This window comes from Sinocyclocheilus rhinocerous, unplaced genomic scaffold, assembly GCF_001515625.1.
Source record: "Sinocyclocheilus rhinocerous isolate Xijiao unplaced genomic scaffold, SAMN03320098_v1.1 scaffold1275, whole genome shotgun sequence".
Taxonomy (NCBI): domain Eukaryota; kingdom Metazoa; phylum Chordata; class Actinopteri; order Cypriniformes; family Cyprinidae; genus Sinocyclocheilus; species Sinocyclocheilus rhinocerous.
This window is the reverse complement of record NW_015628268.1, coordinates 625,288-647,659: the sequence shown is the minus strand read 5'-3', so window position 1 is coordinate 647,659 and position 22,372 is coordinate 625,288. Positions and strand designations below refer to the sequence as shown.

Sequence of the window (22,372 nt, the reverse complement as noted above, 5' to 3'; positions counted from 1 at the left end):
ATTTAAAATATCGTTATCGAGAGCTCAAAAACGACTGCGATTGGTGCATCATGACCAGCGCTGAGCAAAGTAACAGAACCCACGTGATAACACCATCAAGTGATGTAATTACAAGACCAGACACTAGATGGCAGGGTGGGGTTAAAGACGGTGTGCCGTCCGATGCGCAGGGCAAGATCAAATGTGCAAAAGAGAGATTTTTGGTAGATTCGTGACAGACTTTACTAGAAGGTTGGAGGAAGGTAAGCTGTGCAATAAGTAAAGGGGAACAAACACGTTTCGTGGTTGATTGTCCTGTAAATCAGCAGACCATCAAATGTAAGTTACAGTCATAAGGTGTTTCTCAGTCTTAAAATGTTTTGTCTAACATCATCACAGTGGACGGGACAAGCTTAAACTAAATAACCTAAATAAGCACAAAAAGAATAGAAATCACCTACTCAAAACTTTGAAAACCTCTGACACTTCTAATATGAACTATACTAAGGTGACCAGATTTCTCAAATGGAAAGAATTTCCTAATTCAGTGGTTAAAATATAATTGAAATCTCCCTTGTTATTATCTATGAACTGAAAAAAACGGGGACAATAAATTGTATGTATATTTTTGTTTTTAAATTGTTGTGGGTTCCATATACTGTTATTATACTCAGGGCCGCATTAAGACCGCACTGGGCCCCGGGGCTATGACTTACTGCAGGACCCCCCATCACAATAATGATATATATATATATATATATATATATGTATAGGGTACAACGGGGCTAAAAGCCCACCTTAAGAAAAAATGTGCCATTCACTGCACCTAAAATGTATAATTGATAGTAATAATCAAGTTGTTTATTTTGTTTAAAAATCGTATAAATATATGAGGTGGCAAAAGGGGTAAAAGCTCACCAGCATGGGGTAAAAGGCACACGGTATTATACAAATACTTCAGCTAAAATAATGTTTTTTTTGGTAAACCAAATTCAGACTTTACGTTTCAATTTCAAATGGTAATGCATGGAATTTACGGGAAAGCAAGTGGGGGGCGTGGTGGCTTTGGCGATCGGCGCTCCAGTCAATCTACTCCACAGCCAATCACGGGCCCCCTCCTTGCTCGGGCCCCGGGGCTTCAGCCCCGCCTAGCCCTATGGTTAAAACGGCCCTGATTATACTTAATAACGATGATATTTGTCAAATTGACCCTAGTTGTACAATTCACCAAAAATCACACACTATGAAAAATAGTAAATAGTAACTATTGCAAATAACAAACAGATCAAAACAGTAGCATATTGTAACAAAAATATGACTTTACAAAACCATACTACAAAAATAAAACAAAATAGATCTGAGAATGTGTGACAAATAAAACTACAAAAAATTAACACTTTCTAATTGTACTATTTTTTTTTTTATTAAAACAAATTCTGTTAATATACTGTGTAATATAATAATAACTTTTTAACTTTAAAATGTTTGTACTTTTGGAAATGTATCTTATCTATCACTAATTATCTAACATTTTAGGCTTATTTTGAACACAAAGTATGTGCTGTCTGCAAATGTAATTGTTGCATATGTAATTGCCTATTTGATTATTATTATTATTTTTATTATTATTATTCACATCAGGGTGTATTTTTCACCCACAGCGGAACTTTTGTGAACTTTATAATTGTGTGCAAAACAATCCAGCACCCTCTTCAAGCAGTTATATTAACAGTATATAGTTTTACTTTGATTTAACATGAATAGTTTGTATATGGCTACCTTGAAACTGATAACGGTGTCTCTTTTGATAATTTGATAATTGATTATAACAAAGGCCCTGCTCTCGTCCAGGGGCCTGTTGCATAAACTGCTTAGACTAGTCTTAAAAAGGTAGCCGTCTAATTTGTTTTCTTCTAGACTGCTCATAACTGTTTAAAGTCGGTTACAAATATGTAGATTAGCCCAATTTTAATCAGAAATGTGAGACTGATTATCTAACTGCTAGTTGGTCAAACTAGTTCTTAAGACTCAGTCTTAGCACAGTGTCTATGCAACTGGCCCCTGGTTACGTTCTAAAGTAGCCGTGCACAACCAATTAATGATTGGGGGTTGCAGCCCCTCTGTCTGTGAAAATAATCACTACATTGATCTGGAAACCAGCAGATTATATGGCTGGGCTTTTTACAGTGTATTTGCGGGGCTGTTTTGAATGTGCTGTAAAACGGGGACATTTCCGTGGACAGCTTCAGTCGGGGACAGGACACCAAAAACCGGGACTGTCCCCAGAAAACGGGGACGTCTGGTCACCTTAAACTAAACATGATGCAATATTAGAGCTTGATTATATTTATACAGTGCGAAGAATTAAACCTTACTAGGATTGCAAGAAATATCTCATTCATCGCTCAAAAATGTCTATGAAACTAAATCCGGAGTCATGCTCTGACACGTACAATGTTCACCTGTGTTCTAGTTAAACACAAGGAAATCTAACCAGATCGACTTCTCATCACCTGTACTGTCAGGGAAAGAACATATTTTCCATCACGTTTCATTTTGCTAATAGCCTTACAAAATGTCAAAAGGTGCATAGCCACAACAAAAGGGCAAATTAGAAAGTATATATACCTACAAAAGTGTACACACACACACACACACACACATATATATATATATATATATATATACAGTCAAACCAAAATTTATTTCAGACACCTTCAACATTTCACACATTATCACAGTTTATTCGCTATGGTTTAGAAAATGGTAATAATATATGACAAGAACTCAGAGTTAAACTGTGTCAGAACAAATCCATCTTGATAATGTCAGATAACACTTAAGCAAAACATGGTCAGGTCAAAGTGTTTGGTTTTGGTCCCAAATTTTTATACATTTTATTGGTCCACTGTATAAAATATACTGTTTTCTGCTCAGTTTCTTTTCCCCATATTTTGTGTTTACATGTATTTATCAAATATGTCACCACCTCGAAAAGAGAAACAGATTTAGAATAACAATATAATATGTTGTTGAATACAATATGTTGTTTTATCATAAAACAATAAATAAAGTTGTTGTTGCCAACAACCAACAACACTGTCAAAAATTAATGAGCTTCGGTTGCTGTAGAAATTTGTAAACAAGTGTTGACTTTGTCACACAAAGCCCAGCAAGTAAATAAAACAGCAATCCTCAGATGGAGCGATTGCGCAGGGTGGGTCTTCATGGAATGCATCAAGATGAACAGGTCTGTCCAGCACTCAGTCAGCCTCTTTAATAAAACACATCTTCAGCACTTCTGCACATTCATTCTACCTGTGAAGAGAGGTCAATCAGGTGTGCACACATGGCAACCAATACGGGACAAATGGGCTACCTGCCCCGCGGAGGGGCCATATTCTGCACCATACCTGACATTCTCTACCTTCCAGAGCTTGTGAGTTGATTTTAATTAACTGATTAATTTACTGATGTTGTTTTCATTAATGTCACTATGAAACATTATGAAACAAAAAGCTGTTATGTAATTTATTTAAGGTAAATTCAAAAACGTATGTGTTAAACATACAATATTTGTTAATTAAGCAAGTGGTACCTATTTATTTAATTGGCAAATATTAAAAAACAAATATTAAAAAAACGTAAAATACGCAATTAATACTCATAAATTATTAAAGTGTGTCAATCCAAATTTATGTTGTTAAATACAACCTATTTAAAATGATTTGATTCATTATTGCTTAAGTAAATTATACATAAATAAAAAAAAAATACTGATGTGTTAAACATTTTATAATATTTGTTAATTACTCTAAGTGGTACCTATTTGTTTAACTGGCAACAATTACTGGCTGCTTTATTTATTTGAATTTATTTTAATAATCAGTTAAAAATCTAATATTTACTAAAAAAAATTAATAATATAAAATATTAGTATTAAAGTATGGTCCAAAGATTATACTGTTAAATCCAAATTATTTAAAGTGATTTGATTTATAATTAAGTAAATACATACTGTACATAAATATAAAAAAAATACACAAATCTGTAATCTTCCAAAGTTTTCAACAGGAAAACATAACTGGTAAATGTCAGAAAGTGTCATTTTTTGTCATTATTTTCTCTTTAATCCAATGTTTTGAGTTTGATTCAATATTTTAGGAAAAGTTTTAAAACAATTCATTTGTAAAGATGTTTACTAGGGTAGGAGAGTTCTATAATAATTGTTTATAGGTTTGTAGCAAATGTAGTACATTTTCCTGTACAAAAGTACAACTATCTGGAAGCTCTGTAACTTCAGGAATAAAGAGGGATTCTGTAAGTGAAATTTTCTTTCATTATGTTCATCTCTCAGGTCTTTGGTGGTCTGATGTTGAGCCTGGTTGCATCTACGTTAATCGATCCTACGTTCATCAATCCCCAGGCATACGTGATCTCTGTGGCAATTTTCTGTTTCATCATGACATTCCTCTGGTTGCTGGTCTTTGCCTGTGGGTGTCATCAAAACAGAAGCTATTGGGCAAGCGCGGTGAGTTCATAATCTCTCTCTTTGTCTATTCCCTTTCCACCTTCTCTTTTTACTTCAACTACTTCTCTTTCTATCTGTTAATTCCTCTCTCCTAATGAACATTTTCTTATTTTCTTGTATATTTTCTTTTCTCTCTGCAGGATGTAGCATACCATGGATTTGCAGCGCTGCTCTATCTCAGTGCTTCTGTGCTTCTAGCTTTTGTAACCATTATTTTCAGTCAAGGATCTTTAAAAGACACACTTACTTACAAGCTGGATGTAGCTGCTGTGGTGAGTCCGTATAGTAAAAAATCATAAAAAACATGTCTTTTTAGGTAACCTAAATGTGATTCATGTGGTAACAAATAAAACAATTGTTTTATTAACTGATTTCATATAATTAAATCAACTTGACTACATTAGATTACACCAATAAAAGCCATTTTAAACTAGCAGCTGCCCATTTTACTTGTTGAAGTATGGTGACTTTTTATGTCTTTTTAATTTCAGGTGTTTTCCTTTTTCACCACTTTGCTGTATGTCATCCACACCGTTTTCTCAGCCATCAGATGGAAATCCTTCTGAAACGTCTGCCCTCAACCCGCTTTACTCATCTGACATCACGTATAATTGTTGAACTAATGTTTACACAAACAAATGGTATTTACTGTATCATTTAGTGCATCAATAATAATTAATGTGATAATAGATCGACTTTCCCGTCTTTTCATGTTCTCCTATAAAAAATTTTTTTAAAAACCACCTTTTGCTAATTTCTTTTTGTAAACTATTCTTACCTCAGGTATAAATTATTGTATGAAAAATAAACAATCTGTGGAGCATAATTTCTTGGTGTGGCACTGGATACATAAATGTCCCTAGGGCTTCATTATAAACCAGCAAATAACCCTTTACATCTGAATAAAAGGAAGGGAAGATCTGGAACTAATTGCTGCTTTTACAACATTCTGCCAGTGTGAATGTACCATAAAGCTAGGTCTTAACATTTAATAAAATAAAATAAAAACATCAAAACAACAACAACAAAAACTTGTCACCGTAAAGGTGTTATAGTTGGATTCTTTACAGTTTCTAAGGCTTTCAGAGTGGTCTTTATCATGATGATATTCAGTTGTCCTGGTGTTCTATGTGGCTGCTAGGAGGTTGCTTGCAAGTCAAAAAGAACCTAAAAATCTATAGATCTTTCCACCAATTTTAATGTCCACTAGGCTTATAATATAGCAAGGTTAAGTTATGACAATAAACTAAATCCGGTAAGGAAGCGTACATGTAATCGTATCATTTCATGCGCTTGGATTTGTATTAAGTATGTTTCCGTCTGTTTATTTTGGTATGTCTTTCTGTCCTGTAAAGCATGTGAGGTGGTGTGTCTGTTTTGGCTTTTAACTGACATTCTTGCTTTTTTAGATCAGGTTTAACCTGTTTTTTCAAAGGTTTGGAATGAATTATGGGTTAGGGTAGGACACTCACAGGAGAGAGTTTGAGTTCACACATGTCTAGGACAGAGGACAATTAAGTCCTCTAAGGTGATGTATTTAATATTCAAATATTTATTTCATGAGTGCCGGACAGGTGGGGAATGACTCCCAAGTATCCAGGTGCATTATACTATGAGATGATTATTTCTATGGAGGCCCCAAAATCCACACCTACAAATGTATGAATGCCATTGCATTACATAATAAAAAATAAGTGTAATTTGCTTTAAGAAAGCACAAGCACACAAATTAACTATATATATTTTTTAATAATAAGTTTATATTTTATACATTTTAAGAGGATTAAAGGGCTATTTCACTCAAAAATTAAAATTCACCCTCATGTTGTTCCAAATCCATATGACTTTCATACGTCCGTGAAGGGAAATGTTAGTTAGAGATTCAGTTACTGTTTACTTGCACTGTATGAAGAGAATTTGAAAAAAGAAAGAAAGAAATATGGGTTTGGAACAACATGTTAGTAAAAAAATGTAATTTGTTTTTACAATTTTTAGTTAGTTGTTAACAATATGATTATGCATTATTATTATAAAATCATTATATATACAGGGATAGAACTTCAGTAATATTACAGAAATATTAGGTCTGAGGAACGTATTAAAATAATTTGAGTGGAAAATATGGGGTTAATAAAAAATAAATAAAAATAAAAACTCTTGTAGTTTTTACAAATACAATATTTGTGACTCTGTGAACTCAAACCAAAACAAATCAATCACAACAGATCATTTTTCAACAGAAATTTAGACAGTTTTCTGTTCCTGAGATCAGAGGCGTCATGCTCATTAAAACCGAGGGGACACGTTGTTGCTTATGTGAATATCATAAAAAATAACGCTGGGATGTAAGTAACCTTTTTTAATTTAACATTTAAAAAAATCAAAAACTTAAAATCTAGTGTTTGATCATGTCTAAATATACATTAAAAATTAAAAACCTAAAAAAATAAGTAAGCAATTATGACCGGCAATACTCTTTTTAGCAACTAGAGTAGACCTAACTACATGTAGTAGGCTACACTCTAAAAAATGCTGGGTTAAATACAACCCAGTGCTGGGTAAAATAGGGACAAACCCAGCAATTTGGCTGTTTTAACCCAGCGGTTGGGTTAAATGGTTAACCCAACCTTCTGGGTAGTAACCCAACCGCTGGGTCAAAACAACCCAATTGCTGGGTTTGTCCCTATTTTACCCAGCACTGGGTTGTATTTAACCCAGCATTTTTTTTGAGTGTATATTTATTCAACCGCCATAGGGGCATCTAGTGGTTAAACCATGGCATTACATATGAATATTATTTTTCCGGCCACCAAATGCCCAATTTGCCTCTTTGCACTAGAATTTAAAAAGTGTTTTCTCTATTTTAACCCTAAAAGCTACACTAATTGCAATATAAATAATAAACATTAGAAAATGTTACATTTAAATGGTTATTCATGGATCATAATTATTGCACATATTATTTAGTACCAAAAATCTCCTCAAAATATTAACTAAATAGAACTGAACTAAAATATAGTACAATTATTTAATCGATTAAAAGTTACACATTTGACTGCCAAGAAGTATGAGAACATGCTGTCTCTTTATCACTCCCCCGAATAAAATGCTATTGTAAAGCGTAGTCAGCATAGTTATCAATGCACAATCAATGTGCATACTAGAAATTGCTGCTTATATAGTGAAACTGCTGTCTGTCCCGATTAAAGCCATTCAACCAGATTGACAGCACGTGACACGTCAAAGCATGTTGTATCTCTGCCTCATATGTAACGAAATTTCATAACTACTGCACTTGTATTTTTCTTTATCCATGCTTCACTATGAGTTTCAGGATGGAAGTTCACTTATGTAACAAAAACATCACATAAGGACACTTCAACTGGAACGAAAAAGCATTCACAAGATAAACAAATGGAGGGCGTGTGACAGCTGTGTGATGTATGCATATCGCTGTCTTATGCTGACGATGACCGCGTCAGCCACAGAGGAAGGATTATTTAATTATTTAAAGAATTATTTAATGACTACTTAATATCATTAATGTCACTACTCATTTAATGACAACTGCTTTTTTCAGCAAAGGTGACGAAAGAGCCCATAATCACAATTTTTAAGGGTGCTGACAGCTGAGTTAATCACAGGTCTCAAGTAACTTTGCAAGATAGTCACTTCATATGCTCTTTTACATGAGACTGTTATGGCATAGCAGGACTGGGCATCATGAATCATCATAATATACAGTAAATAAAGCACTGGAACCTTTAAGCTGTTTGAAATGGACCTTGGACTGTGCGACGCTGCAGTCATACATCTCAGATGACTAGATCTATGGATAAATCATGCCCAGTCAAACAGAAAAAAACTAAAGACGTGAGAAATTAATAAAAAATAAATGATTTTAATTTTTTTTAATTTATTTTATTTTTGCATTGGTGTTATTAAAGCTACAAACTCATATTTTGAAAGTATTCACAATGTGGTAAATACAAAAGTTCTTCCAAGTTTAAAGTTCAAATTAAGAGGAAGATGCTTAAATTTAAACCATGTTAAAATAGTTACTTTACCTTTCATTTGGATTATTTAAATATGTAATTGATATTATATTGATTCATTTTAATGTAAAAGATGTGAACTGAAAAACAAATTAATGCTGTAATGTATTGATTTAATAGTATGTGTTAATTTTTTATGAGAATTTGTCACTGCTTTTGGGTATTCCTGCACTTCTTAATTTGTAACATTAAAAAAAAAAATTCAAGTTGTCTTGTAACAATATAAAAATATAAACAAATACATCACTTTTAATGAGAGAAAAATTAACTTAAGTTAGAAAATCAATATTGCTTGGGAATTACCTTTTTGTTGGATCTTAGATTCATAATACCTTCCCTCATAAACTGATAGTGTGATAAAATTACCAACAAAATACTTGCCTAACTGCATTGTGATAAAGGGCAGGACTCACATTGACTGCCAAAAGCCTTTAAAGGGGTCATATGATGCGATTTCATTTTTTCCTTTCTCTTTGGAGTGTTACAAGCTCTTGGTGCATAAAGAAGATCTGTGAAGTTGCAAAGACTAAAGTCTCAAATCCAAAGAGATATTCTTTATAAAAGTTAAGAGTTAGCCACACCTACCTAAAACGGCTCGTTCGAACACGCCCCCACATATCTACCTCACTATGCGGGAAGATTTGCATAACGCCGCCCAAATGTTCACGCAAAGAAAGGAGTAACTTTTATTCTCGCTGTAGTATTGTTGTTGCCGCTGCCGCCATGTCCTGAAGACACTGTGTGCTTCGTTGTGAAAGCGAAGCTACTTTGGTCTTCCAAAAGAGGACGATATCCACTTCGTCATGCCTAGAGCTGATCTGTGATGGTCGCTGAGGAAATACATCAACTTAGTGCTGTGGATCACCGGATCGGCTTTCACCATTTTCACATCTCCTTCGTCGGATCCGCCGGGACCGCCGTTCTCGATCCCGCCGCCTCAGCTCACTCTTGCCCGGCTTCAGCTCAGGCTAAGCCGGGGCTTTCGCTCACGCTAGGCCGCTGTGTTTTTCGTTGTGAAAGCGAAACTACTTTGTTTGGCCTTCCAAAAGAGGACACAACTAGAAATCAGTGGTTAAGTTGTATTTACAACACTGTTCCAGAACACTTCAACCCAAATATTCAGATGTGTGCAGCACATTTTATGGAGGACCATTTCCTGATCCTGGGAGAGTATACTACAATGCCGGCTGACTCACAGACTGTAAGTACGTTTTTCATATTTAAAGGATTTGCCACTGACGATTCAAACACGAGTTTTGAGCAGTGTAGAGTAGCACTTGTTGTTTGTCATTTCTCTGATCACAAATGCAGACATGGTTTTATGTTTACGCAGCACGATGCAACGCAACGCGTAAAAAGACAGTATAAGTCATTATAATCAGTAATTATGTCCCCACTGGATGCAACAAATGCCTCGTTTGTAATGGGTTTTAATGTTTATGTCTCGTCGCTCCGGCCGGACACGGCATCAACAGTATGGTGAGGGGCGTAACATTTCCGTCTCACGCTTGAGGTATTCGGCCAATCACAACGCACTGGATAGCTGGCCAATCACAGCACACCTCGCTTTTTCAGACCGATGAGCTTTGTAAAAATCAACGCGTTTCAGAAAGGCGGGGCAGGACGATATCGCTTCATCATGCCTGGAGCTGATCCGTGCTGGTCGCTGAAGAAATACATCAACTTCGTGCTGTGGATCGCCGGATTGGCTTTCACCGTGGACGAAGCGGAGTCCAGCCTGGGGTCGTCACATGTGGTTGGGGCGTATGGGCGTACCACAGTATGTGAGGGGCGTAACATTTCCGTCTCATGCTTGAGGTATTCGGCCAATCACAATGCATTGGATAGCTGGCCAATCACAGCACACCTCGCTTTTTTAGACCGATGAGCTTTGTAAAAATCGACGCGTTTCAGAAGGCGGGGCATAGAGGAGAAACAATAATGTACAGTATGTGGAAAATAATGTGTTTTTTTTACTTTAAACCGCATAAACACATTTCATTACACCAAATACACAAAATAATGTTCTGTTTAGCAGCATCATATGACCCCTTTAACAAATTCCCAAGCAGAGAACAGATGATGTCAAATAGATGACACTTTTCCTGTACATTTGTCGCATACTGAAATGTCGACATTGCTACGTTGATGTTCATAGGATGTCGCATTTTAGCCAAACACGGTCATGATTCATGTGCTTGCGAGTCCATGTGCTTTTATTTGCCCTACTCATAGAGCCCAGTTAGACAGATGTCAAAATGCAATACGTCTAAAGCAGCCAAAAGTGTTATATCACTTTGACCTCATGCAACTAAACACATATGATGGCATGTTGTATGTAAATGCACTGATTTGGAGGCGGGATGTGTATATACCGATACCAAATGTAGATTTGATGATAATGACTTTTGCAGGAAGCCTAGCTCTCTCTCATATCATAATGTATTTGCCTCTTGACTCCACTATGTGTATACACTTAAAAATTCAAAAAGGTTTAAAAAAAAGTTTAAAAAAAAAACAAAAAAACAATTGCAATTTTTTTATATCTAACAAATTAGACTTTTATCTCGAGTCCAATTTCCGAAGTCCAAAATTCTGAAAAAAAAAAAATCAGAATTGCAAAATATAAACGCACAGTTTTTCAGTTTACAGCTTTCAATTCTAAGTTTATATCTTACAATTCTGACTTTTTTCCTCAGAATTCTGATTGTGCATCTCACAATTGTTTTTGTTCCCACCACAGAACAATAATAAAAAAAAGGTAAATGCAACTTTTTATTTCACAAATCTCGAAATTCTGACTTTATATCTCATAATACTGAGTTGATAGCTCACAATTGCAAGAAAAAAAGTCAGAATTGTGAGATAAAAATGAGCTTTTTTTATGACGTGGCATAAACAGGCTTTTTATTAATTTTATTTTTTTATGCAATTGAAAGGCTCCATGGATGTTAAAGCTTCTTCATGGAACCATAGATGCCAATAAAGAACCTTTTTTTGAGGAACTCCATCTGGTCTCATTCCAACCAAAGCATGTAAGCCAACTTCTCTAAACCTTTCTGGATGTCTCACGGGATCAGAAGATGTCAAATCCTCTGACTGGGGTCCTGGGAACCGAGGAAAATCACCAGGAGTGCTTCTCACGTCCTCAGCACATAAAAAAAAAACAAAAAAACAATTGCAATTTTTTTATATCTAACAAATTAGACTTTTATCTCGAGTCCAATTTCCGAAGTCCAAAATTCTGAAAAAAAAAAAATCAGAATTGCAAAATATAAACGCACAGTTTTTCAGTTTACAGCTTTCAATTCTAAGTTTATATCTTACAATTCTGACTTTTTTCCTCAGAATTCTGATTGTGCATCTCACAATTGTTTTTGTTCCCACCACAGAACAATAATAAAAAAAAGGTAAATGCAACTTTTTATTTCACAAATCTCGAAATTCTGACTTTATATCTCATAATACTGAGTTGATAGCTCACAATTGCAAGAAAAAAAGTCAGAATTGTGAGATAAAAATGAGCTTTTTTTATGACGTGGCATAAACAGGCTTTTTATTAATTTTATTTTTTTATGCAATTGAAAGGCTCCATGGATGTTAAAGCTTCTTCATGGAACCATAGATGCCAATAAAGAACCTTTTTTTGAGGAACTCCATCTGGTCTCATTCCAACCAAAGCATGTAAGCCAACTTCTCTAAACCTTTCTGGATGTCTCACGGGATCAGAAGATGTCAAATCCTCTGACTGGGGTCCTGGGAACCGAGGAAAATCACCAGGAGTGCTTCTCACGTCCTCAGCACATTCCTGCTTTCCTCGCAAACATACACACTCACAGACACATACAGTATGACCACACGCACAAGGGGAGAAGAAAACTACCTGCCAGCGGAGCCCCTTTATCTTGCATGTGTCAGTTAACGACAAGAAGCTGGCAGATAGGAGAGCTTCACAGACAGGGTAGCAAGTGACAGGCTCCGAGCACAACCTTGTATGGAAGTGGCTGAGAGAGAAGAGAACGATAAGCAACAACCCAACTATGCTGTCCATGTTTAGAGGCACTCACTGGGCCCACCAGGCCAGAAACAATGCCTGTTTCTGTTAAATTTAGACAGGTTATCGGCCACCGCTCCTCTCCCTAGACAGTCTCTCACTGCACCACAGGGAATACGGAGGGGAGTCCATAGGATTGGCTGCTTCAGGGATCTCTAGGTAGGCAAAGTTCCATTAAAAGGCATCATTTTATTGGATGAATGACTTATTGGATGGCTTAACCACTGTTAAGGTGACATCATTTGCATTAATGAATAAGCTTTTCTGTTCTGGCATCAGTTGCAGTGGGATCATAATTTCTTTTGATTGTTGTTGTGTGAAATGTTCTAATTGAGAACATTTCTGACTGCTTATGCTACGTAATTAAGAAAACAACTGATTTAACAACAAAAAGGTAGGGGTTGAGAAGATGCCATGAATATTATTATTATTATTATTACTATTATTATTATTTTGTAGGAAGTAATAACTTAGAAAAAAAAATCAATTATGCCACATAATTTTTTGCTTATTACAGTACTTGGAACAGTCCAACTTAACACTCGTCAAGTGCTAAATGAGAGTCAAAACTGGCTTTGGCAAGTAGAAAAAATGTTAATTGCTAACTGGCACATAATAACTTTATTTGGAATTGGAATATGATGCATGATTTGAATCAAATTATAAAATGGTAATCTGATGTTCGCTAATGTAAATCATGTGTCTTTTAACAAGTTATAGTTCATTGGAAAATTTACCGTCAGAGGTTTATGAGGGATGTAGTGACACATGTGGAATATTCCTCACATTAATCTCAGATAAGAGATAAGAGGAATAAAATCACAATGTGTTTTCAAGTCATGGTGTAGTTTTATAAAAAAGTTGACATTTTTACCAATTTTTAATAAACTTTATCTTATCGAGCCTGTGAGAAAAGCTATAAGAAAAGCTCTATATATATGTGTGTGTGTGTGTGTATTTTATGCAAAACAGATTCATAGTCATTCATGGCTGATCAATTTTTTCAGTTTACTTGCTATTGGCAAAATTTTGTAGCCCAAAAAAAAAACATATTTTTGACCCTGCTTGGAAGTAATATTATTACAGTGACAATGCTTTTTCAGTGTGATTTGAACTTTTAAATTCATTTCATCTGACTGTGATTTACATATAACATTAAGTATATGATGCCTAATAATCCGGATAACCAAGCCAAACAAAGAGAATGAGAAAAGGAAAAACTACATAATGCATTATCATCCCAGCTTCTTCCAAACCTTATTATCAAGACATTCAGCCCAGGAAATCGCTACAGCTCATACATGCCGGTTATGACTTCATGTCAATGAAGTAAGAGTGTTCGGAACAGTCTAGCTGTTCCCTGACATGCCTACAGTACATCGACTGACTGTCCATGCAAGTGACAACATGCTGTTGTTTATTTATTTATTTGTTTTACATTGGAGAGGTTTTGTTAGCCAGGTCAGGCATGAGAGGCAGGCATGTCTGTGGAACTGCAAGCGCAAATAGTCATCTTACAGAGGGAATAACAAAATCGTGAGCTCAATCCGTCTCAAGGCCTCGCCTCGATGTCTCACAGCACAACTGTAGAGCTATGTGAGGTGAAAGCTGCCCACAACAGCAAAAGCCTCAAGATGTAAAGTTCACGGCAAGCTGCATTCGGACATTTTGTGTTTGCTTCTGCACAAGGACACATCTTGAGATTAAGGCTGAAAGACCATGTGAAATGAAGAATAATCATTTTAGTAATATGTTAAGATGTAATGAACTGTTCTATTTAGGTATAGCTTTAATATAAAATTGATTCATGTGGCACAGCCATAGTTTTTGGAGGTCACAAGTCCACTTTCCAAGAGTCATTGTGATCTAATCCAGCTGGTATTGCTTCTCATCTCTTGCATGTGTGCATTTACTCAATGTTTAATTAAGTCCAATTACACACAGATCGCATCGGGTATGTAAGACAGTCTCTATACTGTATGCATGCATATATTTGCATTTCTACTGATTTTGCATCTGCATTGTTTCCGTTTAGGGAGCCATCGGCAAGGCGCTACAAGAAACATGATTCAAATTAATGGAGGCCCTTCAGGTTATATTGGTCTAACGCAGGGAGACACATCACGACAGAGATCACGTCACTGGCAAATGTGACCTGGCATGCCGTAATACTGACTCAAGATAGGGCACAAAAATGCATTTTCTGAAGTTGCAATTCAATGACACAAACACAGGCAGGGAGCTGAATGGCATGGCTCTGTATTGATACATTTCTGTTGAATGTTAACTACAGCACATACATTCTCTAAGTAAATATTACATGCATCAACCAAATGGTCATATATTATGGTCATTTAGGCTAATTTGAGCATATATTGATCAATTGGAAGAATGACAAAGTATTGTATAATATGTATATGTTTTTATAGCCTATTTTACATTTTTATATTAATTTTGCTTGTTAAGTCTATTTACATTATTTTACTTTTTTCAGTTTTCGTTATAGTTATTTTAGTAAAGTTAAACTATGAGAAATAGAAATGTTGCTTAAAATATTTAAGTTTATATATTTGAAATACGCGTACATACGTAGTAGGCCTGCTTACACACTGTGTGTTGGCCAAGTGGCTTTCCAAAAGTGCTGAAAGTATAGCCTTGTGACGTTTTACGCTAGTTGTAGGCCTACTCCACTGTACGTGCTCATGGCGTCGGAGTCAAAGTGGAGTCAAAGTGGAGTCAAAGCGGAGCAGGGAGTGGAATATAATATCCACCTTTTTCTTCAACGCAGAAGTAAGCATATGGGTGAGACTTTCGGTTCATTAGCCGCTATAGGGAAATAACGAGAAGAATAACAACGTGCAGTAAACGGTAAAACTGTTTGCACTACAAACCAGTGTGTTCATAATTAAGATAATACATTAAAATAATATGGTAAGACATACCAATTTTCAATATCAAGCAGCAAAAGGGCTTTCGTTAACGGAGCAGGAAATGGACAACCTTGGATGGGGAGCCGATTGATTACAGAAGGCTTTGTGGAGAATTTGGGAAATATTCGGCGAAAAACACATCCAAAATTAACAGTCGCTAAGCAACTACCCAAAACGCCTTAGTAACCACCTAACAACCACCCAGAGTACCTTAGCAACCGCCTAGCAACGCCAGTGACCACCCACAATACCTTCATTGCAACGCCCTAATCACCCAGAGTCTTCAATGTAATATTATATAAAATGTAAAAGGCTATATAAAATTTTTATTTAACTGTTTTTATGTTTTTAACTTTTACGTTTTTATTTAGCCTAAGTAATGTGATTTAATTATTTATAATTAACTAATTATTCCGAATTTATGTTAATCAAGTAAGAATTTTAGCCTAAAATTTGGCATGAACATGCCTTTGAAAATCACATCAAGGGGACAAATGGTGATTCTTAATGGACAATGTAATGTCTGGCACTTATTTTGTATCAGAGTATTGAGTTGTGTGTGCTCCCAGTCGGTGTCATCAACTCTTGGGGGTCTGGCACGAAGCCACCGCACTATCCGAACACAATCCCCTCCTCCGATCAGACATGCGAATCCGTACTGAAATCGGAAAATATGCTTGCAGCACTTAGGAAAAGTAGCCTACAACTCTCCGCCGCACACTCTGCCCGCGCAGCTCTGAATGAACCGTGTGTCTCACACACAGCTCTCGTCTCGTTACCAGAATGATTCAACTACTGGAGGATGAGAGTGAGCGGTCGCGTTACTTGCAAATGAGCGCTTCCGGTAAACGGTCCGGTTGACTGAGGTTGTTTTTGCCGGAATCTCCGAGCGTCACTACCACAGCCGTATCTACATGTGGTGTCTTTCACATCAAGGCAGCATTTCTCTTTAAAAGGTAAATTAATGTACTTGGGCTTTACTATGTTTCATGCCGTCTGCAGTTAAATGTAAATAGAGGATGTGTTTATGTGCAATATTATAGTATTGTGGATCAAAAGGAAAAGTGTAAATTCATAGTAATACGTTTTCCCCCCTTTAATCTAGCACACAGATTAATCATCTTTAAGATGCAAATGTCAAGATCAAAAGCAGTTCAGCAGATCTTTTGCTAATTTCCATTCATAAATACTTCTCTGCCTGCACCAATCTATTGTTCATTTATGACATGTAGGCTAATCATTTTTGTTATTTACGAAATAAATGTAAATATAACTTTCCTAAAAGGATGTTTTGGTTTAAGATGGTCACACATCCTGGCAAAGCTGGTTTAGCTGGTCAGCAAGCTGGTCTCCCAATCTGACCTGCACAGACCAAGCCAACACACCACCCTGACCAGGCTGGGCAACCTACTAAAACCAGCACAACATCTTAGGCTTGGTTTGTATATTTCTTCTCCACCAAAGAAAATAGTTAGTTGAGGCTTTGGCCTCACCGAGCAGTTTGCAGTCTAAAAAATGGACTGGAAAAGAGTACTCAACTCTCAACACTTTCTGCAATCACTTTTGGCTAACTCCACTCCAGGTTTTCCATTTCCTCACTGTGTTTTCCCCGTTCCCATCAACTGTGGAGTGAGGTAAAACACTGATGCTCTGACTTTCAAAAAAAAAAAAACAATCTTCACTCCAGGCAAACTCTGCTTACTCTCAGCACCATTCACATATACTCATGTCCGAAATGCCGTGAACACAGACAAGCTTGTATACAAATGTTGAAACTTCCCAGTGCTGTCACTGTAAACTGTAACGATTAGCTCTTTCGGAACATTGCTCGACCAATCAAATTTGAGCATCAGAACTAACTGTTGCATAATTTCTGATCTACCCTCTTGGTTTTGTATCGTTCTTGATGATTCACTTCACTTTTTCTTTCCTCACAGGGTACGGGAGAGCAGGAACAAAATACCTCACTACAAACATGGGCCAATCTGGGACTTCATCCTATTTTTCTCTCGCTCTAAAACTCAGCATCTTCCTCTTAGTTTTCTCCTATGAGCTCACGCCAGCCACAGCAGGCAGCTCCAAATCAAGCTTAGATGTAGATGCTTCTAACGAAAACTCTACACACGAGACTTGCGGAGGTAGTTTTGAATGCAAAGAGGGAGTGATCTTGCCAATTTGGACACCGGAGAACCCGTCCTTTGGGGATAAGTTGGCCAGAGCCACTGTGTACTTTGTTGGTTTGGTCTACATGTTCCTGGGTGTATCCATCATTGCAGACCGCTTTATGGCTTCCATTGAGGTCATCACATCCCAGGAGAAAGAGATCACAATCAAGAAGCCTAACGGGGAAACCACAACCACTACTGTTCATATTTGGAATGAAACTGTCTCGAATCTTACTCTCATGGCTCTAGGTTCCTCAGCCCCAGAGATTATGCTCTCCGTGGTTGAAGTGTGTGGGCACAACTTTGATGCAGGCGAGCTGGGCCCAAACACCATTGTTGGAAGCGCAGCTTTTAATATGTTTGTCATCATCGGTTTCTGTGTCTCTGTGATACCGGAAGGAGAGCATCGGAAGGTCAAGCACCTGCGGGTGTTCTTTGTCACCGCCACTTGGAGTATATTTGCATATATATGGCTTTATCTGATCTTGGCAGTGATTTCCCCAGGTATCGTGGAAGTCTGGGAGGGACTCCTTACGCTCTTCTTCTTTCCAATTTGTGTCATATTTGCTTGGGTTGCAGACCGCAGACTTTTATTCTACAAGTACATGTACAAACGCTACAGAGTCGGAAAACAAAGGGGAATGATCATCGAGACTGAAGGTGAGCCGGAGCTCCAGTCAAAGGCGGATATTGAAATGGATGGCGGGATGCTTAACTCTCACGCTGATGAATTCTTAGATGGCACGGTGGATACTGAAGATAAAGACATGGATGAGGATAAGGCCAGAAGAGAAATGGCCAGGATTTTGAAGGAACTGAAACAGAAACATCCAGAAAAAGAGATGGAACAATTGGTTGAGCTCGCCAACTACCACGTCCTCAGCCAGCAACAGAAGAGCCGTGCGTTCTATCGCTGCCAGGCCACTAGACTTATGACCGGTGCGGGTAATATACTAAAAAAGCATGCTGCAGACCAAGCCAGAAAAGCACTAGGCAATCACGAACTTCGATCGGAAGTCTCAGATAATGATATTTCCTCTAAGATCTTCTTTGACCCTGGTACATATCAGTGTCTTGAGAACTGCGGGACTGTGGCTTTGAATGTGGTACGACGCGGCGGTGACTTAACTAGCACTGTGTCGGTGGAGTACCGCACTGAGGACGGCACTGCCAATGCAGGCTCTGATTACCAGTTCACCGAGGGTGTTATAGTCTTCAAACCAGGTGAGACAGAAAAGGAGATAAGAGTGGACATCATTGACGATGACATTTTTGAAGAAGACGAACACTTCCTGGTTCATCTCCGCAACGTCAAGGTCATTTCTGAAGGAACCGACAATGGGAAAGGCGGCAATCATGTGGACACAATAGCTAGTCTTGGCCTTCCTTCAACAGCTACTGTGACTATCTTTGACGATGACCACGCTGGCATCTTCACATTTGAGGAACCAATTGTTCATGTCAGTGAAAGCATTGGTATGATGGAGGTGAAGGTGGCACGTACCTCTGGAGCTCGTGGAGTAGTGGTAATCCCTTATAAAACCATTGAAGGCACAGCAAAAGGTGGAAGAGAGGACTTTGAAGATACCCATGGAGTCTTGGAGTTCCAAAACGATGAGATTTCGTAAGTGTATTTTTTTTTCTTTTAACTGTTCAGTCTGAATGTTTAGCTTTGTGGTGCAAAATGACAAACTGTATAATCAATGGCAGATTCTTATTTCACAATTCAAAGGGGAATCAACATTATCTTGAATAGTAAAAAACAAAACAAATCCTCATCAGGATTCAACAGTAAGGATGGCATGCTTTCTCTGTGCCAGTGTGAGACAGTTTTAAGCCATCTGACATGAATGTTACTTGTCCTATTGGGGCAGTGTTATATCTTACATTTTTTTAATTGTGTAAATGCATTTTATGGCTTGTAAACTTAAACAATTTGTTTTTTTGTGACATTTTTTAAATTCAGTTATAGGTACAAGTAAATTATCTAAATGGCTGATGATAATTTTTTGCTGCCTTGGTGTTTCCTATATATTTATGAAATGTGGAATTTACAGATATTATTACTAATTTTGTACTTACTAAAGAAAACGTAACATTTGATGGGCAAATGTTAAAATAATTACAATGATCAATTGTTTAATACATTTAAATAGATATTAAAGAATTTGAAACGCATTACATTTGTAACTTATAATTCTAATGTAAATATGACATTTCCATATTTAAATTTATACAAATTAATAAAAATGTATTATTATTTTATTTTATTATTATTATTATTATTTATATTTTTTTTTGTGGTGAGTCCAGTGAAAATGTGGGCAGACCAGGGGCCTCATTTATTAACACTGAGTGCGCACAGATGTGTGCGTAAAAACAGCTTCACACAAAGTGCGGGATCCAACTTGTACTTATACTTAAGTGTGTGTGTAAATATAAGCACAACTCTGAGCATGCTTACGCAGAGAATCTAGTGATAAAATGGAGATACTACAAAAAGAAAGTGCCGTCGCTTGTTTCCTGTGTCCTTTAATTGCAAGTACTCAATTAGTAATTTCATAATTCAAGCTAGAATTCATTTGAAATGTAGCTGTGCAGAGAACACATTTTCAAAGACCGCGCTGATCTGTTTAGTGAGCGCACAGACTGGCTTCTCAGTCGGTACCACTTTCTTTGCCATGATTTTGGTGAGGACATATACTTTCACATGATTTATAAAGGGAGGTGTTGTCACCATGTATGGTTCATTGGAGGCGTTTCTGAATGCAAATGACCATGAATGTGAACGAGCATGGTGCTTAAGAACATGTGGGATTTATTAACAATGATTACTTACTGGTGTGCGTAAGAACCGCGTGCGAACATTTAATAAATATGGATTTTTTTTGTACTTACATTCTAAATTTCATTCGTAGTACAAAATATAGAACCTTTTCTGCGCACTGTTGATAAATGAGGGCCCAGGCATGCAGAAGAAATCCTTACTGCAGAGCCCTACTAATGGTGAAATCAAAAATGATAAATTCATCAAAATTTCCAAGCCATCCAATTGATTTTATCTCTTCAATATTTGTTCTTTATTTCCCATAAAATATGTTTTCCCCCTTGATGTGTCTGTTTGCTGTAAGTTTTTTTTCTGACTCATTTTCCTTTGTAACTCTCCTGTTGCTTACTTTTCACTCTTTCAGTTCCCCACCAGCTTTGCTCACCATTTTGCGCAGTTTATTTCAGAATCTCATATTAATAAATAGTTTTTTATGTAGTGGGTACTCCTAGATTTCCCAGTACTCCTTAAATCATGGCTTTTACCAGACGTTTTTGTACCCATGTGAAAAAGTGTGAATTGAGGAAGTTGTGATATGGTCAGATTATAATCAATAAGTCATTGCAGTAGCATGCATTTTTACCTCAAATTTGAGCCTAATGTACTTTAAGTGGCAAAAGTATTTAGCTGGATCAAAAGAGAGTAAGAGATAGCCTACTTTTATTGCTTGAGGTGATTAAGTTCCTTCAATAACAGACCTTTGACACACAATAAATGCTTTGATAAATGTGGTCCTTGAAGTCTGAACTGAATGAAAAAGCATCTGGTTTGGAGTGAATGAGCTAAGTAGAAGCGTTCCACAAGTCGGATCTGCTTAATGTAGAGACATACCGCAGAATATCTCGGACTTCCAACTGCTTATTTGGGTGACTAATTACATTTCCATAACTGCTGCAATGCTCGGCTTGAGCTTGAGCTCCAGCAGTAGGACTTCTGGCAGGGAACAGGCTCTCCTCTCCCATCTCCTCTTTTGACACTCCGCCTCAGATCATTTATTGGTATGATCACATATTTGACAAGGTGGCCTGAACCCCAGACATTTTCCATGACAGCGAGGATAATGATAACAGATTTGCACAGTCAAAGATAAACTGTTCTGAATTTGCTCCAAGATCTTGAAATGGAAAAGCTCCCTTGCTTGTGCTTATTTTAAGCTGATTAATGGGAGGACATGCACAAATGTAAACAGAGGTAAACGCATTGCTTTGAAGTAAGCAACCTACACCACGCTGATCTGGCTATGCCTACAGATGAAGTTCTATATATGGACTGGTCTCGACTCTCGACCCTGGCTCTTATTTGGAGACAACTGTTGGTAGTGGATGTTTTTATATGGTGTTACTTCAAATCAGTGTTCTTTACTCATATTTTACATTGAAACAACCATTTGGATTCTTCTGCAAAAGGAAAGTCTAGCAAGAAAATAAGCCAGATGAAAAAATTTTGATACTGATGTATTAGCATTGATTGTTTCATCCTGATGGGGGGCTGTCAAAGACACGGGCAAAAAGTCTGTCCCTCTTAAGGTTTTGTCATGCTGAGTGATGAATATAATATTTGTAATTGGCAAGTTTTAAATCTTGCTACACTTTAGGGCTAAGTCCATATTTATTAGCACAGTAAGGATTCTTGAACATTTTCCTCAATACACAGAATAACATGCAGTGTGTTGCCGTGTTGCCGATAATCTTGTTAAAGAGAAAGAATGAAATTTAGACCTAGGAAATGGACAGACAGACAAAGAACACAGAAATAGTATGTTAGGCATGTCTATCTTGGCTTAAGTAAGACTGGACCTCGCATACAACACTGTACATGGAGGGGTCAAAGT

The 22,372-nt window shown here is 36.9% G+C and overlaps 2 protein-coding genes across 3 annotated transcripts in view; both read left to right on the top strand.

Annotated features, from left to right (window-relative positions):
• Positions 1-228: 228 nt before the first annotated feature.
• Positions 229-5,336, top strand: LOC107737262 (myelin and lymphocyte protein-like). The gene is made up of 5 exons (XM_016548728.1): positions 229-318; positions 3,179-3,418; positions 4,337-4,510; positions 4,651-4,782; positions 5,002-5,336. Exons 2-5 carry the CDS (start codon positions 3,329-3,331, stop codon positions 5,074-5,076), a joined length of 471 nt encoding a protein of 156 aa, XP_016404214.1. The 5' UTR covers positions 229-318; positions 3,179-3,328; the 3' UTR covers positions 5,077-5,336.
• A 10,005-nt stretch (positions 5,337-15,341) lies between these two features.
• LOC107737224 (sodium/calcium exchanger 1-like) overlaps positions 15,342-22,372 on the top strand; it is a 39,461-nt gene continuing 32,430 nt past the window's right edge. The window contains exons 1-2 of one of the 2 annotated variants that reach the window (XM_016548681.1): positions 15,342-15,409; positions 17,487-19,338. In XM_016548681.1, the coding sequence (XP_016404167.1) occupies positions 17,525-19,338 (1,814 nt within the window). In that variant the 5' untranslated portion in view covers positions 15,342-15,409; positions 17,487-17,524. Of the gene's footprint in view, positions 15,410-16,328; positions 16,506-17,486; positions 19,339-22,372 lie in introns of those variants that run through there. The other variant, XM_016548680.1, reaches the window with a different exon arrangement.